Source organism: Ceratotherium simum, chromosome 2, assembly GCF_057802395.1.
Source record: "Ceratotherium simum simum isolate JZ-2026a chromosome 2, ASM5780239v1, whole genome shotgun sequence".
Classification (NCBI taxonomy): Eukaryota; Metazoa; Chordata; class Mammalia; order Perissodactyla; family Rhinocerotidae; genus Ceratotherium; species Ceratotherium simum.
Window position 1 is genome coordinate 94,388,189 of NC_141901.1, and position 23,700 is coordinate 94,411,888.

General features: G+C 40.6%; 1 protein-coding gene across 1 annotated transcript; it reads right to left on the reverse strand.

The window, feature by feature from the left end:
- Positions 1-171: 171 nt before the first annotated feature.
- On the reverse strand, positions 172-23,298 carry DYNLT5 (dynein light chain Tctex-type family member 5). Its single transcript, XM_014788364.2, has 4 exons — positions 23,180-23,298; positions 7,477-7,568; positions 1,270-1,394; positions 172-427 (listed from the first exon to the last, which is right to left on the reverse strand). Exons 1-4 carry the CDS (start codon positions 23,296-23,298, stop codon positions 224-226), a joined length of 540 nt encoding a protein of 179 aa, XP_014643850.2. The 3' UTR covers positions 172-223.
- Positions 23,299-23,700: the final 402 nt, after the last annotated feature.

A 23,700-nucleotide genomic window follows, 5' to 3' on the forward strand; every position in this document is an offset into this window, starting at 1 on the left:
AGAACCAAGACTTAGTTCCCTCTTTGGATAAACAAGATTCTTTCTTGTGCCACCCTCCCTTCCCCTAATCCTTACAAGAGTGTGAAAATGTGCAAAAAGTTCCAGTTGTTTGAAATATTAGTGTTGTTTCTTTCTCAAACTTTTAGACAGTAAAATGTTTGTGCACACAGATACAGCCAATTTCTTGATTTAAAGAAGTAAGAGCTAGATTTCTTGTTTACAATCACTCACAGTAAACTGCATAGACATTTGCGAGAGCAAAGAGGGAAGAATTTCTGAAAATATAAGATGAAAAGGTATCACTTTTAGGATCCCAGAGGCATCTGCTTCCAATAAGTACGCTCTGACTTGTCAGCTGTCCAATGTGACACACCACAATCAGCTTATACCGTGGAATCAGCAAGTCCTTGACCCGGGCTTTAATAACCTGGAAATTAAGAGGAAAAATAGATCCCCACTTAGCCACAATGAAACTTAAGAGTCTTAATCTTTGTCATAAATATAGTGGATTTACTTTAAGAAAATAGTATGAGCCATTGTAGATGCTTTCAGTAATTGTTGTAGAACATAACTGTGATTTACTTCAAGCACTGTCCTCATGAGATAGGACATTTAGGGACAAAATGACAGCACCAGCAGTAAATCTACATTTCCTAAGGCACATGGGAAAATTGTAATCCAGCGCACAGAAGTTAATGGATTCATTACATTCTTTGAAAATCTATGTGAAGATGGCTTCCCTTCAAAGAATGCTGGCATCAGAGTTAAGCGCCTTGTTTGTGTCTAATGAAGGCAGCGCACTTCTGGGGTCTCCGGTGATAGGACTAACCGTGAATGTTTACTAAAGACTTTGTTGTAACAAAGGAAGTAGGGAAAACCTGATGGAGTCCCAGCACTTTAGTTGACAAAAGTAGAAATGTATTTAAAGGCCACAGTATCTGTATTTGATGGCACTCAAAGAAACTGCCTTGGGGCAGAGAAAAATGACCATTAAAATATTGTATCTTTTACAATGAATTTTTTGACAAATGGGGCAGTTTTATACATTTTTTAAACAAAATGAAAATGATGCACATAATGATTGTCTTAGACAAAGGTTTTTTACACACACAAATACGCATGGAATATGACCTGATAAATAGTTTCATAAAATATAAATAAGCATTTTTTTCTGCTACTGCAAATTAATTGCCTTCATCAAAAAGTAGGAGATTGTGTTTTCAGTAAATATTCTAGTTATAGTTAACACTGGGCAAAGCATACATATACCTCAGAGACTGTCTTAGTCATCTGTCTGCAGAGCTCTGGTTCATAGTGTTCTTCTTGTAGGTAGGTAGTTAACACATCTTCCAAAATATGATTGACAACAACCGCAGGGAAAGGTTCGGTAGGACCTGAAAATACAGATGACATTTTGTTCTAAGAAGTAATTTCAAATCATATCTGCCCACCCCCTAAGCTAATCAAGAGTATTGAAACATGAGAGACATTTAATCTTCTTGGTGGCCCCTATTTTAAGAAAAAACTGGTCCTGATTAGGTTTCCAGTCAGGTTCTCTGGCAGAGGATAAGAAGACGATGGACTCCTCCCTTTACCAGACTACATGAAGAGTGTGTTCAGTACCACTGAGGTTTGACACTGAAGGTATCCTCCTTCCCAGTTCCCACTATTAATGTCACTTCAAAGTCTCAACATCTTTCCAACTGGCCCCCCAGCTCTTTTATCTCCCTTACAATCTATCTACCACACTACAACTTGGCAGATTGCCCTAAAACCCAGATCTTACAGCGATACTTCCCTTAGCAAGGTCTAAGGTTTACCTCCTACCCAACCTGTAGCCTTTTCTCCCCCCACCACAGCTCTCTGCGCCAACGCTGCTCCATCTCACGGACTTCACCTGTCTTTCAAATGTTGCTTGTGTACATTCATTCTTGCTCTTCTTTTTAAACAAAACACCCTTCCCCACCTTGTTCATCTGAGAAATACCCACTCATGTTGCAAGGCCAGCTCAAAGGTCTTCTCCAGGCAGCCTTCCTCCTCTCCACAGGTAAAAGTCATCCCTCTTCTCTGCACTCCCAGTGCACTGGGTGCCCGCCCCCCCCATCCTGGCTCCTAGTCCACTAGACAAGAGCTCAGGCATACCCGCCTTTCTCCCCGGGGAAACAGTAAGCTAGATCAGATTTTATCCTCCTCAGAGTCTAATACAAGGCTAAAGGCATAAGAAATGTTTAATGTATGATTTCAGAATTTAAATAGAATTAAACATTTTATAGAAAATAATCACAGTACAGATAATGGCTACTTTTATTGAGCATTTTGTACATTAGGCACTATGATGAGCTTTTCATATTTATTACCTTATATAACCTTCCAGTAAATCTCAGGTGAATCTTACTGTTATCTCCATTTCACAGACAGGAAAACAGAGATTTAAATACATTCAGTAACTTGCTCAGAATCACACAGTGGCCCAGCTGGGAGGCAGGCTCAGGTTTATCTTTATTTTTGTATTCCTGACTGCATTTAGTCCACGTTCAGATGGACCTTTTTATCCTGCACCACAGGAATCTCACCTGTGCCTCCGGGCATATTAACTTCACCATCTCTCTGGTTATGTGCCCATGTCATTGTACAACGTGCACATATGCCCAGAGCCTGGCATCCAGAGGCTCCATTGTTATTTGCTGAACTGATATGGATGAAGGAATGAGATCAAGAACTATATCCAACCCTATTTGAATAGTTATCAGTATCTTTTAAGTGTTTATTTTTAATGATTGTCTCAGTCAGGGTCTAAGGAAATATACGGCACACTAAATTCAGGAAAATCCCAGGAGGATTTAGTAAAGAGACTCCTTAGGAAGGTCTGAGCAGAATGTGGGAAATCACGAACAATAGTGCAGTACTCTTGGCTGGTGAAAGCCAGGGTGTCACCCCTGTCCCACCGCAGGCTTCAGGGGTCTGAGAAGGGAACTGTTACTAGATCCCAGAAGAGGCATGTGGAGTGGCTCTCTTGAGAGCAGCTCACGTCTTTCCGTTGGCGGATGCAGACAGCCTGAGATGAACCCAGAGGCAGGGACAGGAAGCAGACAATGCAGCCACCCTCCCTCCCCCGACTTCCTGCGGAAGTTTCCTATTGCTGACCTTAACAGGAAGATTTCAGCCGGTGCCTGTAGCTAAGTTAGCCTCCTGGGGCTCAAGAGAGCATTTTTATTTTGATGATTATATAGGAACTGTTCAATTAAATTTAAACCAGCGTGGGGAATGAATCTGGACGTGTAAACAGAGACACTTGATGCAATGAGTATGGTGATAACCCCAATATTCAGTCAGCTGGAATCCCTGTTCTTCAGGCCAGAGACAAGCAGTTATGAACCTGTAAAGGGCTGGTCCCGATCGCGCCTGCTTCCGGGGGTCGGAGACAGGGCACCAGCTGCTGTAGGTGAGCTCCCGGGTACCTACCGGCCTCTGTGTCACCTTCCGGTGGATCTTTTAGAAGATTTCCGCTTGCATACTCGTGTGAAATGAGGCTAAATTTGAAGTTGATTTCCCCCTTTCCATTTAAGGAATTTAAAAATGAAACTACTAGCTTGGGCTCAATTCAATAGATTATGTCCTTTAGACGGATATGCTCGAGTCTTTTTCACTCCCTCCTCCCAAGACTCGCGTCGCATGTTCCTCACCTGACTACATCCCTCACATGGCTGTGTATTAGAGCCATGTGTTCTCCCTTGGGAGAACAGGCAGTTCCTGCCCCGCAGACCTGCGTCTGCCTCGTGAGGCTCCCTGTCGTTTGGGAACAGCATCTCCTCTTCCAGGAACTGGTCCTCTTCCCACTCTAACCACGTGCTTCTTGAGGATCTGCCGTCACTTCCTTTGAGCCCAAGTCCAGGTCATGGTTGATGGGCCCAAGGTGGCATTTGCCCCAAGGCAGGCCAGTTAGAGCCCTTTCTTGGAACTTTTATTTTAAACTAGAATTAGGAAAAAAAAGTGAGGCTCTTTCTGGCGGCAGAGTGATGACTTGTGACCCGTAGGAAGTGCTGGAGGCTGTGTCTCTCACAGTGGGAAGGAAGCCAGGCCACAGTGAGAGGAGCCCACACAGTCTAGTGCTGGAAAGACGAGGCCCGGTGGCTCTTGACGCCCTGATTCCAGGGGCTCCCGTTGTACCAACCTGTTGTCTGCACCCTGCGTAGTTTTTTAAAATCTCATTAACCAGATTCTATTCTGAAAATATTTGGAAATATAGTCATGAACTTTTCTTTCTTCACTTGTTTGCGACCTCGCCCCTATACAGCCAGTGTCATCTGTTGCCTTGCTGAGGCCGGGATGCTGAGATGCAAAAAAGATAGAAAGACTCAAGGTCTGCTTTGGACGTCCAAAATGAGCTACTCGCAGAGTCAGCTAATGTGGATGCCAAAGCTTTTTTTCTTTTCTTTCTTTTTCTTTTTAGGGTGAAATTTTTTTCTTTAGGAGGGGAAAATGTTTTTGAAATCAAAAAGCAAAGACCTGAAGAAGGGTCAGGATGGGGGAAAAGAAAAAAAGAAAAGAAGAAAAACTTGCCTGTCAAAATAGAGCTGAGAGAGTAGATAAAAAAATTTTGGTTATTTAACATATCTGTGTCTCAGTTTCCTCAAATTGGGATAATAATAAGAATTACCACATACTGTTTTTTGTTAGAATTAAATGAGGTGAAATATTTAAAATGCTTAGAACAGTGCCTGCTGCACAAAAATCCTGCTCATTAGCTATTTATTATTATTAGTGTTGTTGCTGTTATTGTGGCTGCCTCATCCTGAGGGGAGAGGTGGGACTGCTCGTACTGAAAAGGCAGCAGTCAGCAGGGTGAGCAGGGAGCAGTGAGGCCTCCACAGTCGGGAAGCACCCTGTGGCTGGGGAGAAGTCGGTGCTGAGAGACGGCCAGGCTCTGTCCCAGAAAGCGTCTGATGAGAGGGATGATCATCGCATGGAAGTGGAGCTCAAAGGACGTCTCTCTCTTTCCATCTTCAGATTCCACTTTTCATGGTGTTGGCTTCATGCTCAGGCAGGCTGTCTCAATGGGGCAGCAGAGATGGCCACCAAGAGCTCTTGTCTGGCCTGCTGCTCACAGTCAGTGTTTTTAAAGAATCAGGTACCTCTTGCATCATTTCGCCAGAAAAAGCCCTCGCTCCATGATTAATAGATTATCCTGGATGTCACAGAAACCTGTTCTTCTTAGTGATCTAAGGGGAAGTCCCAGAGTCAGTCACTTTGAGAACAATAACGTAATGAATGGAGAAGCAATTTAAATACATTACTTCATTTAATTCTCACAGCATCCCTATGATGTGTGGGTGATGATCCCTATTTACAGATAAAGAAACTGAGATTCAGGGATGCTGAATACCTTGCTCAAACATCATTTATTTAGGAAGTGGAAAAACTAGCATTCAAATTCAGATACATTGGATCTTACAGCCTGTATTTTCTTCTACACTCCTGTTTCAGTAATTAATTGAGAAAATGTAAATAGTGTTTTATTATAAGAAATGTACTTTCATTTTTCCATTCACTTTTTTCTTTCATTAATTATACTCATGTTTCATCTCATTCTTGCTGGCTTAATTACTCAGATAAAGGGAGGATAAACATGCTAATATTTAAGATGTGTTTAGATGATGCAAATATTATTGGATAGGATGTGAAAAATTAAACACAATATAATGCTGGTGATTAACTGATTTTTCCCCCAGTCTTCTGGTCAGTATTGCTTTGTGTAGATATGAAAAAATCTTTACCAAAGGTCCACAGAGTATCTTTCAGATGCAAAATAAATCCAGAAACAAGTAGAAGTGGAAATATGTTTTTGATTATTAACAAGATGGCTGGTTGAATGCTTAAAAAAGGGATTGTCAAGCATAAAAGATTTTAATCATAAAAGAATAATTCATATGACTTTTTATAAGAAAATATGGAAAGTACTTTATATTAAGGTATTTTTAAAATTACTTTTCTAACTTGGTTCAACACTCAGTACTTCTAAAACTGATAAGATGATTTAGTTTTATTTGAGGAAATAAGCTATGAAAATATATCCTTATGAAGAAAAACACAGGGCTTCATTATTCAACTCCTTTATCCTGCTGAAATCTGATTCAAACTCTTTCAGCATGCAGAGACCACAGTCACAGACACCAAATGGCTAAGATCTTTTACTTACAAGTGGGGAAAACTTGGCTCAAACTTAGCTTTCCTAACTGCAAAGTCCAAGAGTAGACAGCTGGATTTAGCACTCAAATGATGACGTCAGGGTTTGGTTCTCTCTTGGCCTCAGGCTTGCTTCATGTGGGGGCAAGATGGCAGAAGCTGCCATGGCTCCTACATTCTTGCAGCTCTCAGGGCCTGATCTGCTTCTTCAACAGCCCAAACAACATTTTCTGAATTGAATCTCAAAGGTTTTGATTGGCTTAACCAATCAAAGGGTTATATGGCATCCCAGAATCAGTCATGTTACATCTCTAAAGCTAGTGTCAGCTTCAGCAGAATGTTATGGTCAAAAAGTGGTAACGATGGAAGTGGTGGGGCTTCCCCAAAGGAAATTGGGTAAGGTTACCAGAGGAGTATAAAAGTATATTGGATGGTAGGAATATTAGTTGTCTACCACAGGCCCTGTGAAAATACCAGTAGACTGACTAATTGTGGAGCCTTGTAATCCATGTAGCCTTGGGATTACTGTCGAAAACTGGCTACAAGGCCTAATGGGATGTGCTGATGGTCTATAATTTTCTTGAGGTTAACTGGCCACAGATGGAACCACTCTGGCCCATAGAGTCTTCCTTTGGTCATTGGTAAGTCTCTGTGGAATTTCTGTATAGCAGTATAATTACTGCATGATATGGATTCAGATAATAGTGGGCAGGTATGCATTTAGAGAAAACAAGTAGGTCTATGAGGCAACATGAATGGGAAAAGATATTCACTGTGGACTCCACCTGGGAGTATAGGGGCAGGTGCAAAGATCTTTGTTTTCAAAGACCCAAAACCTCAGCGGGAAGGGATAAACATCTCTGTCAACAGGGGACCAGGAATCATTTGCCTTGAAGGCTTTTTTCTCCACCTATCAACAACACTGGTTGTTTTTGTTGGATAAAACTTTAATGCATATCTCTTTCATTTAACTTAAGTATACATAAAATAAGTCCACCAGATAACCCAGAAATACCCAATGAACATCTTAACTCAGTAATACGCAACACACATCAGTGCCACCCAATGACTTGGTTGATGTTTCGGAAACACTGATGAAGAAAAGCAGGCAATGGGTGTTGGTTCCATTTTGCAGAGGAAGAAATTAAAGCAGCATCAAATCACTCAATTAATTAAGATCCCTTATATTGTGCTAGCATCGAAGATAATGCCAGGTTATCAGATATTATTTTAAGTAAATGTCATTCACAAAATTAGAAGTTTAAAAGAGGAGTGAAGGATAAAATAACACACCCAGCTGGTAGGTATTCTCCATCTGAACCGTGAGGCGAGAGGCATCCTCATGCTGGCCGGGTTCATCCACATGAGACACAGTGCTCATCGAGCTAAAGGCAAATTTCAACAGTTATTATAACAATAAGAACAGAACACAATGTTGCTTTCAGCAAAAACGTTACAAAAGTAGGGGCCAGCCCTGTGGCCCAGTGGTTAAGTTTGGCGTGCTCAGCTTCGGTGGCCTGGGTTCAGTTCCTCGGCACAGACCTACACCACCTGTCAGTGGCCATGCTGTGGCAGTGACCCACATACAAAATAGAGGAAGATTGGCACAGATGTTAACTCAGGGCAAATCTTCCTCAGGAACAAAAAAATGTTACAAAGGTAAGGTTTTCTCTAAGAAAATTTTAAGTAAGTCCCATGTAAATAACCCAGTGACATATTTACAGTCTAAAACATTTCAGAGATGAAAACATGAAGGCACAGAGAAATGACTTGGAGCAGGTCTCGGTGTAGTGGTGGAAGACCAGAAGATCAGTGCCCGGGGCACCTGATTATCCAGAAAGTGTTCCTGGGTTGGTCTGTCTGTGGGGTAACAGACGACATGGTTCAAAACCATTGGCAATGGCGTCTCTACCACAGATGCAAAGGCTCTCTCCTCAAAGAGGACACAGCTCACAAAAGGGGTTGGGGGATATATGAGGAAGCCTAAAATGCAGGGAAACAACTCTGTGTATACATGCGGTATTACGAAGAGTTCACTCTTATATGCACCTCACAAAATCCCTCTAGTGAAAAAAAAGAAAAACGAGAAACTCACCTACATGGCGAGAGAGACCACAATTCACCCAACCTGTCGTGAACCAATAAGAACAACCACCCTTTTCTACACGTAGAAAGGGTTTGGGCTGGGTTACCAGGGCAATATAAGCTTATCCAGGTGCTGAACAGGAGACCCGAGCAAAGAAGAGCCCCTAAGGTCCCTCCAGCACTGCTTAATTCAACTTCATTCAAAGGAAACCCAACTGTCACTAATGGCCATCTCAAGTCTCTACTCCGGTTCTCTCCACCTGTGAAAATGGGGTTTAAGACAGATGTCATTTCAAAGGAGATGACACAATTGTGTGTGTGTGTGTGTGTGTGTGTGTTCAGAATGACCACATTTCTATGCAGCCTATGTTTTTGTCTTAATTAAATGAGAAAGAGATGTTTGTTGTTAATTTTTTGGGATTCTTCTTTGCTGCAAGGAGTTTAAAATACTTAGTTCTCTGCTGTTTGGAATTAGCGAGCTTCTGCAAAATTGATATTTTAAGAAAATCACAGATGATCTATTTTTTTAAATCCTTTAATACAATGCAATTTACACAATAAATTAAGGTTTACCCACCTAGCCCGAGAAAGTGATGCAAAAAATTAAGGCTGCTTTTTCATGATGGATTTCTGGATTAGCGATTCAGTCTTCATTCACGTAACACCTGCTTTCCTCAATTCTCTGCTGCCCTTTGAAGTAGCAACCGACTTCACTGGCCACACTGGCTGCAGGTGTTGTGGGTAGGACCGCAGACGACAGCTTCTGCTCAGGAGCCCAATGTTGCCTAAGCCCCTTGATTCTAGGATAAGCCAGCCTGTCCCCATGTTCTGTATGCTACTTTTAACTTTCAAAACATTTCCCATCAATGATCTCACTTCACCTTCACAACACCCTTTCAACTAAGTAAAAGAGTCATTATTCTACCCATTTCAGAGATACAGGGAATGAGGCAAAGGGCTTAATATCGTACATGTAGGAAAGGCAGACTTGGATTTCAATAGCCTATTTACCTCCCAGTGACAAGTCTCACATATGACCATATCGGACAGACTGAAAATAGGGGCAACGACTACCTGAAGTAATTAATTACTGCAATTAAAACTTACTTGCACAAACATACAGAAGGTGATAATAAAGAGCCAATTTCTTTTCTACTGAACACTACATTAAAAACTCATAGAAAGAGAAATAAAGTTGGTACAAAACTCACATTAATGTAAGTTAGAAGTCTAAGACAAAAAATCAAATAAGGATTTTTATGAACAGTCCTCACTATTGTTATGTTATTTCCATGTTACTGAAGACTTGATAATCAGTGCGGGCCTGTGTCATATTATCTGTGTGAAGTTGGTAAGTGTCATAAAGACAGCTTAAAAACCCACTGGCTGAAGATGGATGTGCAAATAGAAAGTTTTTCAGACTGTTTTATTTTCATTTACTGAAGATGATTTCATTCAGTGCCTTTTTATTTCCACAATAATCATGTAAACAGTGTATGCTCATTGTAAAAAGTTCAAAGCAGAAAAGTATAAAGAATAAAGTAAAATTACACAAAAAATTACTAACCCCAGTGGTTATCTAATCTCTGTTAAAAAATATTTTCAGATATGATTTTACATATGGGATCACATTATAGATGCTTGGTTTTTTTTTTCACTCAAAAATGTATTATGGATTCTTTCTAGGTTGATAAATAGTAATCTACATCAATATTCTAAATATAAAGACAGTATTTAATATATGAACATACTGCATTTTATTTAACCATTTATTCTCCAGGCCATTTAGGTTGTTTCCAATATCCCACTATTGTAAAGAAAACTGTAATGAACATTGTGGCAGGGACTGCTGTTTGCTTTCCAATGTTCTCTCCTTCTTCCCTGGTAACAGAACCCTAAGTTTGTGGGAATATTTCTCTCCAAATTAAAGACAAATTCTTGGACTTTGGTGCTATTGTGGCCATGTGGCTTATGAGCCAATGAAATATGAGCGGAAGTTTTGGGTGGAAATTTTTTTTTTTTTTTGTGAGGAGGATTACCCTGAGCTAATGTCCGATGCCAATCCTCCTCTTATTGCCGAGGAAGATTGGCCCTGGGCTAACATTTGTGCCCATCTTCCTCTATTTCATATGGGATGCTACCACAGCATGGCTTGACAAGCGGTGTGTCGGTGTGCACCTGGGATCCGAACCTGCCAACCCCGGGCTGCCGCAGTGGAGAGTGCACACTTAACCGCTGTGCCACCAGGTTGGCCCCTTGGGTAGAAATTCAGAAAGAGCTTCCTTAAGAGAACTAATTCAACTGAAAGGAGCCTGTTTATACCCTGCTTGATGACTGGAATGTGGATATGGTGGCAAGAGCTCAGCAGCTATCTTGGGTCTTAAGATGACCTTATGGATTACTGATCAGAAAGATAGAAGACTGGGTCCCTGAACCGCTTCCCTCCAGACTTCTTTTACGTAAGAGAAAAGATATTTCTATTGTGTTAAAGCCACTGTTTATTTTTAAAATTATTCTGATAAGAAACAGTAGATATAACTGGTAAAGAGTTTGCTACTTGGAAGTGGGATGCTGCAAGTAATAGAGGATGAATCTTGGGCGCTAGTTTTGTGGAGGAGACAGGGCTTGGGGGAGTGAGGTTTCAGATATTTTGCTGGAAACCTGGCATCTTGCATCATGCAGAAGGAAACTACCTGGTTAGTCTATCGCTTTCTTTACCTTGGAAGGTTAATCATGTATCAACCAAAACTAGAACTTCATGAAAAATTATAGGAAAATTTTACTTTTTTTAAAAGCTCTGTTTAAGATATTTTTTGAAACTGAAGTTTTTTATGAAGTTTCTTGAAACTGCTTTTTCCCAGATTAAAATGAAATGTATTGGGAAAAGGAAGAGATAAGAGTAAAGAAAAGACTAGGCTGAACAGAAAAATTAAGATATTTATTCCTTAAAAAAGGACAAAGGGAAGAGATAAAATATTAAAAATGCTTCCAATATGGGCAAGTAATATTAAACCAGATATAGGCTTGGTAAATTTTTAGAAATAAAAGAGACCCTATATTTGAAAATTGGGAATTGCCAATATCAGTTCAGAATAGTGACTTAGAAAAATTTGTACGTATTTTCTATTGATAAACAACTTTATTTAAGCCCTTTGGAATTTTTAAAGATAAAAATGTGAGATGCTCAAAAAGTAAACTTATAACTTGAATTCCCAGTGCTGTACACCTGGGACAACCGCATTTCTTGGGTAGATGTTACAATGTTACGAGAGGATGCATGTCAGTTGTCCATGACCAGACTCCCTCTGGGTTACAATAATAACACATCTAGATTCATGATCTCATTGCAAAGGGCATGCCGCAGTTGATTTTATGTTTTAAATGTGAAAAATATTCTTGCTGTCTATGTGTTCCACCAGCTTGTTGGCATTTATGGAGGAAAAAGATTTCAATTGGAAAATGTGTCCAAGAGAGTTGTAAAATTTTAGGAAGGAAGGCAGATTAAAAGTAAATTCAGGAAAATTGAAATTCTGGCATGGACTACTGGTGAAAACACTAAACAAATCAACTACCATTATTCTAGGGAGAAGAGTAATAAATTTGCAACCCAATCCAAAATCCAGTTAATACTTGGAATCATATGTACTGTTGCTGAGGACAGACTTGGAATGAACCTGGCTGCAGAAATAGCTCCACAAAATTGTTCCACAGTAACAAAAGTAACCCTCTTCTCTTGTACCTAGTTGACACTGGAAACGACCCAGGCTATCCCAACAGTCTATGTTCGGATTATGCAGAAAAGAGGCAAAAAAAAAAAAAAAATTAGCTGAGGAGTTGGAATATGTTTATTTTTTCATGAAATTCAGTTTTCCTAAAAACATCTTACAAATTTGCTTGCTGATCATTCCTTGAATTACACAGAATAAATCCATGTCTTATTGTTATGACTGTTAGAGACAGAAACAATGATTTCAATTAAATCTCACCACCCACAATACCATGTAATTATTATGGAGAATTCATTTCCAGACATTTTCATTGCCATTATTACTTAGATGTTTTGAAGCTGCAGTAAGAGATAATACTTGAATGTATTTGAATGACTCTCGAGTCATTAATATAATAGATTAAGAGGGTCAGAATATCGTCTCTTTCTTCTATTTGTAACCATGAAACGCCTGGAATGACTATATGTTGAATGGTATCATCTGAGCATGCCTTTTTATTTATTTATTTATTTTGAAATCTGTTACTAAAGTCATGTGCTGCCTCCCAGTGGAGTTATTTCAGAGGGCACAGAGAAAAAGAAGGCTTTGGGGTATAAATCTGTACATTTGTTCTTTTGTTTTTTACTTCATTCTTGCAACAAATATTTATAGCCCACCATGTGGCAGGCAAAGTGAGAAGTACTGGTAATACAAAGAAAAACAAGAGTCCCTTTGCTTGAGAAACATGATAAACAGGATAAAATATGCACAGAAATGAATTTTCTTGGGGACTTTCCACCTCAAAACTTCTATGGATTTTTTATGAATATGTGAATTATTATGAACACATTTATGCTGGTGTTAGTTGTCTGGTAAGGTAATTTAGTTTCAGGGCCACTTAGTTTATAGCAAGCTTGCTGGATTTTTATGTAGTTTTGAGGCATTGTACTCACATCACTGGCCCCACCTTACCAGTAAGAGGAAGGTGATAATAGAAACAAAAGTCAAGATATATTTTCAAAGAGGAAAGAGGTGAGAAAACGACATGATATGTGTTCTTGTCACAAGTTCTTGTTACATGAACCATGTAGCCTGTGAAAATTCCAGCTCTGATGTGATTGAAGATAACCCAGGAAAGGTGATTGACAAAATAGAATAATTTTGAGTGTGTGGGCAGAAAATCAGAGTTAGTGTCTGAAGCCCTTTGAGCTAATGCTCATCCAAGAGAAAGTCAGGTCAAGGTCAAGGCAGCTGATGAGACTTCTGTTGCAGCTCCTGGATGAACGCAGAGGCTCAAGGTCACTCACCCATGGCAATCATTGGAGAGGTGAGGTTGGGAGTGTGGGTGTCATGGTTACCTCTACAACGCTGTGGAGATCATCGAGGAAGAGTGTGGCCTATCTCAACAGATTTTCAACATAAATGAAAGAGTTCGTTTTTTAAATAGATGCACATTGGAATGTTTCAGCAAGGAGATAAAGGTATACCTTGTTTTAAAAATGTGAACAAGCACTTTTCCACTTGCTGTAAATGCATCTTTTGCCTACAAGATGAGAGCCTTTAGTCATCCTGGACTTAACACACACATGGACCTGTGAACCTCACCTGTTTGTGACCAAAAGAATTGCCTGTTCAGGCCATTATGAGTATAATGCAATCATTATTCATTCAACGGCCAAGAAATATTTACTGAGTGACTCCTATGTGCCAGGCACTATTCTAGGTCTTTGGGACACAATGATGAAAAAAACCGAACGATCTCTGCCTTTATGGAACTTTATTTTAGTGAGGAGAGACTGATAATAGACAATGAAATACTACACAAGTAAATTATATACTATGTTTGGAGGTGATAAATGCTACAGGGAAAGGACAGCTTAGCTAAGGGAGCTTAGAAGGGGATGGGGGAGAGAGTGCTGTTTGCAATTTTAAATAGAGTGGTCAAGATAAGCCTCTATGAGCAAAGAACTGAAGGGGTAAGGAAGTGGGCCATGTGGGTGTCCGGGGGAGGAATGTGCCAGGGAGAGAGAAGCACATGCCCAGGCTTTGAGATGGGAGGCTGCCTGGTATTTTTGAGGAAGTGCGTAGAGGCCAGAGCAGCTGGCGCAGAGGGAGCACACAGGGGTATGGAAGAGGATGAGGTTACAAAGGTGTCAGGTGGCTAGGGCATGTAGAGCTTTGTGGGCCACTGTGAAACCTTGGCTTTTACTCTGATAAAGCGGGAGCCTATAGAGAGCTTTGAGCAGAGGAATAACAAGATCCACTGTATATTTTACAGTAATCAGTTCAAGTGCTGTGTCAATAACAGACCGTAAGCTGGTATGTATAAATACAAGGAGACCACTGAGAAAGCTATTACAGTCATCCAGGTGAGAGATGATGGTAACTGCTATGGACTAACTTGTGTCTCCCCAAAATTCATATGTTGAAGGCTTAACCCCCCATGTACTGTACTGGAGACAGGGTCCCTAAGGAGGTGACTAAGGTTAAATGAGGTCATAAGGGTGAAGCTCTGATAGAACTGGTGTCCTTATCAAAGAGGAAGAGACACCAGGGCTCTCTCTCCACCATGTGAGGGCACAGGGCAAAGGCAGCCTTCGGCAAGCAGGGAAGAGGGCTCTCCCCAGAACCCAACCATGCTGGCACCCTGCTTTCAGTCTCCAGCACTGTGAGAAAATAAATTTCTGTTGTTTAAGCCACCCCATCTACGGTATTTTGTTATGGCAGCTCGAGTTGACTAAGACAATGACTCAGAGAGAGATGGTAGCAGTAGGGGGTACTCGTAAGTAGTTGGGTTCTGGATATATTTTCAAAGTCGATCCAACAGAATTTCCTGATGAATGGGAAGCAGGGTAGTTAGATGAAGAGCTAAGTTGTGAGCACATTGAGTGAGATGTGTATTAGATATTGAAGTGAAAGGTCAACAGGCAGTTAGCTATATGAGTCTGGGGTTCGGGAGAGACGTGGGGGCTAGAGACATAAATTGGGGGGCATAACTCCATGTCTCAGTCACTAGACTAGAGGAGATTCCTAAGGGATACGTGAGAGTGTAGGGTGAGAAGAGAAGAGGACAGGAGACTGCTCCCTGAGGCGCTGCTACAGTAAGAAACTGGGGAGAGCCAGCCCTGATCGCCTAGTGGTTCAATTTCGGCGTGCTCTGCTTTGGTGGCACGGGTTTGGTTCCCAGTGGTGTAACCACACCACTTGTCTGTCAGTAGCCATGCTGTGGCAGTGGCTCATGTAGAAGAACTAGAAGGACTTACAAGTAAAATATACAACTAGGTACTGGGGCTTTGGGGAGGGAAAAAAAAAAGAGAGGGGAAGATTGACAACAGATGTCAGCTCAGAGCGAATCTTTCTCAGCAAAAAAAAAAAAAGAAAAGAAACTGGGGGGAAGAGGAGGAACCAGGGAAGAAGACAGAGAAGGAGCCCCCAGTCAGGTAGAAGGGAAACAGGAGGGTGTGGTGTCCTGAAGCCGAGTGAAGAAAGTGTCTCCAGGAGAAAGGCGAGATCGGCAGTGTCAAATGCTAAGAGGTCAAGTAAGACGAGGACTGAGGACTGATCACGGATCAGCAACGTGAAAGTCATCATGACCTTGACAAGAGCAGTTCCAGGAGCTCAGGGACAGAGTCTGTTTTGTTCACAACTGTATCTTTAGCATCCAGCACAATGCCCATAACCCAGGCAAGAAAATGTGTTCAATGAACAAAAGAAATGACTCTGTGATAAAGTCATTATTCTCATCTTATAGATAATATATTAAGACTCAAAGAATATTAAATAGTAGCTAGTTAAGCAGAAGCTCTGGGATTCAAACGCAGGTCTAGTTTGAATCCAAAGTTCTATGTAATAACAATAATTAGTACTTGCTCTGTACTTAGATGTGCCAGGAACCATTCTAGGTGTCTCCACGTATTATTTTAATAAATTGTCACCACACTTCTAAACAACAATTACTATTTTTAACCTATTTTATAGAAGAAGAACTGAGGCAGAAGGCTTAATAACTTACTCAAGATCAGCAGCTGGTACGTGGCCCAGCTGGACCTCGACCCTGGCCAGTCTGTGCAGAGCCAGGCCTGTGAGCCGCTCCATTCCGCTCGCTGACTCTGCTGCCGCTATGCCAGTCACGCCTTGGGAAACACTGTCTTAGTCTTCAAGGGCTGCCCTCACAAAGTACCACAGACTGGGTTTAAACAACAGAAATTGAATGTCTCACAGTTCTGGAGGCTGAAAGTCCGAGAACCAGGTGTTGGCAGAGTTGGTTCCTTCTGAGAGCCGTGAAGGAGGGATCCGTGCCAGGCCTCTCTCCTCGGCTTGTGGATCCCTCTTCTCCCTGTGTCTCTTCACCTTGTCTCCCTCTGTGCACGTCTCTCTGTTCAAATTTCCCCTTTCTATAAGGACACCAATCATGTTGGATTAGGACCCACCCTAATGACTTCATTTAAACTTAGTGACCTCTTTAAAGACCCTGTTTCCACTAAGGTCACTGTCTGAAGTGCTGGGGATTAGGACTTCAGCACACGAATTTGTTGAACTAACAAATACTTTCACGACATTTCTAAATTCTAGGGTCAGCGAACCACAGATTATTTGCTCTGTCATCAGGAGTGGTGATAATCTGGCAGGTCACTTTACCATACAAACCTCAGTTTCCTCAAACATGGGGATCATAGGGCGGACACATACCTATTGTTTCTAACAACTGGTAGATTTCTATGCTGAATGGCTGTATGTGTTTTTATTCTCCTTGCCTTGCCGACATTTGGTATTATTCTTCCTTCTTATATTTTGCCATTCAGATGGGTGCAAAATGCAAAATGGTATCTTGTTGTTTTACTTTGCATGTTTTAATTTGCAAGCACCCCTTCATATTCTGCTTCGCCAGTTGGGTTTTGCTTCTGCAAACTGCTATTCATCTCCTTTGACTATTTTTCACATTGTTTTCTTGTTTTTTTTATTGTTTACATGCATACTTTAAAAAAATATATATCTTCTACCAGCCTATTAACTGTGTCTATTGTATCCTTTGTTGAACAGAAATGCTATGTTTTATTGTAGTTATATTTATCAAGTTTTTTTTTTTTGCTTTATGGTTTGGGGTTTTCATTTTGAGATCTTATTTAAGAAATCATTCCCTACCCAGAGAACACAAAGATATTCTCCTATGCTTTCTTCTGTTAGCTTTATAACTCTCCACACTTCTGCCTTCCATCTGGTGTCTGCCTATGCAAATGGTGTAAGGTGAGAATCCAGCTTCATTTTCCTTCATATGGTGAGCCGGTTTTCTCCCAACACAATCTATCAAAAATCCATCATTTCTCCATTGCTCATTTATTAAATTTCCATCTAGTCAACGGTCTACTTCTGAAGTTTTATGTGTTCCATTGGTCTATTTGTCTATGCCTGCACCAATTTGTCTATTCCTGCATTTATCTTTTTCACTTATTACAGCTTTGTGGTATGTCTTAACATCTGATAGGGTAAGTCCCTCCTCTATGCTCCCTCTTCAAAATTAACTTAGTTACTCGGATTTTGGATTTTGATTGAGATATATTGAATTTGTAGGTTAATTTGAGAAGCACTGTTATGTTTATTGGGTTAAGCAGTTTCATTTATGGACTCTCTGTCCATTAATTCAAATCTTCCTTAACATGAATGCCTTTACCTGGGATCACATTCCCAGGGCGGTTTTCACAAAGGTGCCAGTGAAGGATTGTGTACAAAAATGTTCCACATGGCAATGCATTCCTTGGCAGGGAGTGAAAGGCGATCTGGGGGTCCATCCCTAGGGGAACGGATGGGAATATGTGTGACGGATGTATATTAAGGACTACTATGCAGCAGTAAGAAGCAAAGAGCTAGACATCTGTGAGTAGACATAAGAAATAAAAATGCTGAATGAGATATATGAGATTGAGAAAACAAAAGGAGATTTATAGCACAATATCATTTATGTAAGTTAAAAATGTGTATCTTTGATAAGTACTTCTTCTGTATTGTTTTATGAGACGGTCAGTCAGGTGCGGCCACAAAAGGAGACAGAGGAGAGGCTCAGGAAAATGTAGTTTATTATACTCACAGATCCTACAGACAGACAAGAGACACCATGCTATGTGGAAGGACACCAGGATGGTCAGGAGGCAGACGACCAGAGCGAGGGAGAGCCGGGCTAGAGACTTGTGGGGGTTCCTAGGGAGAGGCAAAGCAGGGCACGGCGAACCGCTTAGGATGGGCTAGTTTGAACAATTTCAGGGGTCCCTGAGCCAGAGGAGACATCCCTAGTTGCCTGGCACCTGGCGCTGGGATAATGAAGGCAGAGGAATACTGCCTCCTGGGGGTGCAGCCTGACAGAGGAGGGCTGGCTCCGTGCTGATCAGTTTGCGTATTGAGGGCAAGCCCCCGCCCGAGACCTTGGCTATCTGTCAGAACTGGCTAGACCTGGGAGGGGCAGTCTCTCCCCAGCCAGAAAGGCTTTTTAAGATGTCAAAACATCATAAAACACAGAGAATAAAAATATATATAATACACTACTTAAATATGTATATTCTTGTAGTATATGTGGTACTGTATATATATATATATGTGTATTAAAGTGGGTGCCTACTGAGAGAAGAGAGTGGGAGTGAAGATGGGGAATGAGGGGGACAATCAGAAAACACACGAGGGACTTGCCTATACTGGTGATGACAACATGCTATGAATGAGGAATATCTTCAATTCAACTCTGCCCCTGAGATCCAACTGAAAATAAAAGGAATAATAAAAATATCTTCTCTACTCAACCCACAGGGATTTTTTTGAGAATCATATGGATACTGTATGTGAAACAGTTTAATAATCTATCAAGTACAAAATAATACTAGTTATTATTGTGGATTAATTTAGGATCATGGCCATTTCTGTTTTCTGTAGCTTCTTTCTCTTTGGGGGCAAGCTGTATCTCAGCTGATCTTATTGGGGACCTTAATGTGATTTAGATGGCAATAGAACTTATCAAAATGAGGACGCAGGCCAGGCAACATCATTGTTAACTGCACATAAGCAGTTCACAGAATAGGTTGGAATCACAGAATAAATTCATCACATTTAAAATTATTTGTTCACTGTCTTTCCCACCAGATCATAAACTCCATGAGCGCAGGGATTATTTCTGTGTGGTCCATCACCTAGCATAGTGCCTGGAATGTACTCATTGGTCAATAAATATTTATTTCAAATCAAGTAATGAGTGCAATCTCTTCCATTTTTGTGGGAAAAAAATTACCAGGTAGCTCTCAGTTAACTTGAAAAATTAGCTTCTCCAGAGTAGTACCCTCAAGTTATTCACCATTATATGCCTACCATGTGGCACAGTAACTGGCACACAGTTGAAGCTCAATGAACCTTGAATAAACGAATAAGTGAGAGAACATAGTGTGGCCTGACCAGGGTGTTAGATGCCAGCAGTGGGTTCCAGTGAGAGCTGTGGGATCCACACTCAAAGTCCTGTAATTTTGGTCACTGTCATTTTGGATTGAGGCACAAGAGAGACTCTTTCGTTTCCAACCCTAGGCTTGACCTCCTAGTAGAACTCCTGGACTCAGAGATAATAAGCCTGAATATCGTGTCACATTATCCTGGGGAAGTAACTCAACCTAAGGCTTCTGTTTCCATCTGAGAACATAAGAGCAGTGCATCTGTTCAAATACTGTTTGAAAGCCGCCAAGGGCTGAGCCTCCAACAAGAAAGATGTCACTGTAAATACCCATTCTTACTCCTGATGGGAAACAGAAGGTTCTGGCGAATGAATCGAAGAGTTTAATTAATGCATGTTACACGTAGATTGCCAACTTTCAAGGAATGAGAATACCTGACTAGGAACAAAAGCCTGTTTTGCCACTTGCTAATTCTGTAGCTTTGGAGCCTCAACCTCTCTAAGGACCTGTTTCTTTATTTGTAAAATGGAGATGATGATAGCATGTATCTTATAGAGCAGAGGTTGGCAGATATTTCTGTAAAATGCCTTAGAGCAAATAATTTTGGCTTTGAGGGCCTATGGTTCCTATTGCAAGTACTCCACTCTGCTGTTATGGTGTGAATGCAGCCAGAGACAACCATAAATGAATGGGCATGGCTGTGTTCCAATAAATATTTATAGATACTGAAATTTGAATTTCTTATAATTTTCACAGGCCAAAAATATTATTCTCCTTTTGATTTTTTTGAACCATGTGAAAATCATACCTAGCTCGGGCACTGTACAAAAAATAGGTGGCCAGTTGGACTTGCCCTTGGGCCATAGTTTGGCACCCCCAGAGCTTCTATGAGACTTAGATGAGATCATGGTGAGGGCTCAATAAATGTCAGCTATTACTACCCTTGTTACTATCAATTATTTATGTGAAAAACAAACAAAATTCAAAACTACAGATGAAGTATGATGACAACCATGTAGTTATAGAAAGAAATGCACCAACATGGTAAGAGTTATGATGTTGGGATAGTAAGATCCAGCTTCAGATGTTTCTTTTTTTAAAATAAAACATAAAACTTACGTTATAATGAAAACATAATTTAAATAAAAAGACCCAACCCTAAAAACAGTTAACAATAATTATATCAAATATAAATTCAATCTTCCTTCCCCAATTCAGAAGGCCTTCGGATATCCATTGTGCCCAGGGATCAATGTTAAGCATTAGTTACTGCTGTAGAAGCTGTAGACACAGACACCAAAACTGGAGGCTGAATCTCTGCTGATCTTACCCCACACCAAGAAGCTGCTTTCCAAGTAGGTCTACCTCCTACCCTTCCTTGCCCTCCTTATCGTGTGTTTACTCCCACAAAGGCAACTAAGTCCACAGTCTAATGAAAGAGATCAACAAGAAAACAGCCAAATACAGTACCCTGTAGAAGAGAAAGGCAGCAGGAGCAGAAACCAAGAGCATCCAACCCTCTCCAGAGGTGGAAGTGGTTGTGGTTGGGCAGTTAGAGCTTCCTGGAGAGGCAGAGATGGAGCTAAATTCCGAAGGAGGAGAAGGAAGCCAGAGTGGAAGAAGAGCATTCTTGTCAAGGGTGCCCTATGGGAAAGCAACAGGAGGCAAGGGCTGGAGGTGAGACAGAGCGCTGAGGGATCGTAAACATGGAAGTTGAGTATGGCCAGAGAGCAGGATGCAAGCAAGATGGTGGGGAAGATGGTGCTAGAGAAGCAGGCAAGGTTCTGTCGACCCTGCACATCATACTCATGAATTAGGACTGTATCCTAGTCATTAAATCGTTACTTGACCTGTAAGCCTCAGTTACTTCCTAGTAAAATGGTAAGAATGATATCTACCTAGTAGGATTAATGCTGGGAGATTAAATGAGATAATGCATTAGGTCCTCAATATACTTCAGGAAACGTTTCATATTGCTGAAATTGATCTACTGAAAAAATTGTTTTGAAATAACTTTCAAATGAAAGATATACGCTTTTCCATAAAACATTGCCATTTCAAAACAATGCCTGCATTTGATAGCCACTAAGCTTTCAGGATTTTTCCACTAGTTGAAGACTCATTTCATGAAGGAGAATCACCCACACAGTCTGGTCCCAGACAGTGATGAAGACGACGGAAAGGAAGAAGGATCCAGTGGGGGAAGCAGCCTCCTAAATGGCCTCTGCATTGCGTGGGTGTTGGAAGCTGTTCATTTGCTATTCAAGAAACAGAGTGCAAATGGAGGATCCATTCTGAACGTTTTGTTTGAGTCTGAATTTTCAACGTTGAAATATATAAAAATCATTATCACTTAAATGTATTTGTTAGTGAGAAATCTATCCTAACGTGTTGGTAAAACTATTTTTGTATTCTTGTTACTTTTAATTTGTATTTATACTTCATCAATAAAAAAAAGAGTGATTTCTAATTCTTTAAATTTGGCCATGCTCTGATTCTATGTGACTTTCTAATTTGCTTAGAAAGGGAAGAGGTAAATGAAAATTATGCAAATAAGTATGACAATTTAGTCTTTGGATGAGAACAGTTTTTTTTTTTTAATTATGGGAACATGATTTTCATCAGATTGTTATAAGTATTTTCTTGAAAAAAGTAGAATTAAAGCTAACTATTATTTTAAAATAATTTTAAAAAGAACTCTTACACTTAAACATTGGAAATAGCAGCCAAAATGGCTCAGGGTCAGAAGCAAAGTTTACAGAGGTTAATTATCCTCCAGCTGCCCTCCTGACATGCTGAGATTGCTACTCCCTTACATTTCCTGTCTGTAAAAGAGAGAGACTGTAATATAATGCACAAACAGGCAGGGTGGGAAAGCGGAATTTTAAGTGCATCAATATACTCCGAGAGTAGAAAGGTTTGGCGTCAGAACTCGAATGTAAATCTACTGCAGTTCGTCTGGTGTCTGTTGCACAGGACACATCAGCTCCCGCTTCCCAACCTCGGGGATTAATACGCCACATCCTTCAACCCCGTGGAAACTGGTAAGAGGAAAGTCTATTTATAAGTTAATGGACCTCTGCATCGGATAATTTGTTTTGTTTTCTTCCCAATGGCAGTCAAAAAGAATGCCATGAAAGGATTAAAAATTGATTCCTCTCTTTAGGAGAGCAAATGAATACATAGCAAGAGCCAAACATGTACTTATTACCCTTTGACTTCTGGGAAGACAACAGAGACTTACTATAGAGTGAAAAAGAAAAAAAGTGGAAACAAACTTAAAATGCCCCATAATTGGGGAATGGTTAACAAACGCAGAATTATAAACTGACTAAATATTATGCAGCCATTTAAAAGGATATGAACAAAGACTATGAAAATACATCACACAATTTGTATAAAGTAATGTTAAATGCATTGTATATGTATACATTCATTACAAAATTGCGAAAACTGTGTATTTATACAACATCGAGGAGAAGAATTCAGGAGACATGTAAGAAGCCGCTAGTCTGCACCGCATACAGCGCTTCTTTTGAGCAGATGATTTTTTGCGTAGTCTTTGAAATGGTAAAAAAATGCCGCCGGCATCAACATATCACTGAAGCTTTCTCACCCTCTTTCTCTTTTTTTTTTTAAATATGGCCCCAAAAGGTGTCCGGAACCTTTTACTTGCCCATTTTCTCCCTTTTTATGTCCCAAAGGAAATTTTTTTCCTCCTGATATACGTCACGAACATGTTTCTTCAATAATTGACTTGAAGTCCTTAGACATTGGGGGACTCACTCTTTGGGGCGCCTGCGAGGTCCCTTCTGCCGGAATTCGCGGCCGCCCAGCGAGGCCCCGCTCGCCCTCTGCCTCAGGGAACCAGCCGCTCTGTCTTGGGCGAGGTCTGACGTCATCATAACCCACGGAAGAAAACTTGTGAAACGGCAAAGGAAAGATCTGAAAACACTCTAGTATAACACCGAGCCTCATTCTAAATAAAGTACACTCATACTTTTCCCACTATATTTGAATGGAGAAGCGAGGTTTCCCTAAGAGCGGTATTGAGTATATGTTGTTATTCTCGTCAGTATAATTGGAAATATGATAACTGATAACTTCCATTTGTGCCATAGTGTACTTAATTCACACAAGCAGACGTTAAGCTACAGCAAAAATGCTTAACTGTAGAGGAGGTTAAAGGCACCCGGAAAAGATAGCCGTGTGCAGAAGAAAGATACTGTCCCACACTAGCAAGCAATATTTTTTATTGCCTCCCCTAAATCTAATCTTGATAAAAGTTTGCTAATGAATGTTTGTTG

Coding starts and splice junctions, on each gene's coding strand:
- DYNLT5 (XM_014788364.2), bottom strand. CDS start 23,298: ATGATGACGTCAGACCTCGCCCAAGACAGAGCGGCTGGTTCCCTGAGG. Junction 7,569..23,179: donor CCTCGCAGGCGCCCCAAAGA/GTGAGTCCCCCA, acceptor ATTTGCCTTTAG/CTCGATGAGCACTGTGTCTC. Junction 428..1,269: donor TGACTAAGACAGTCTCTGAG/GTATATGTATGC, acceptor CTTAATTTCCAG/GTTATTAAAGCCCGGGTCAA.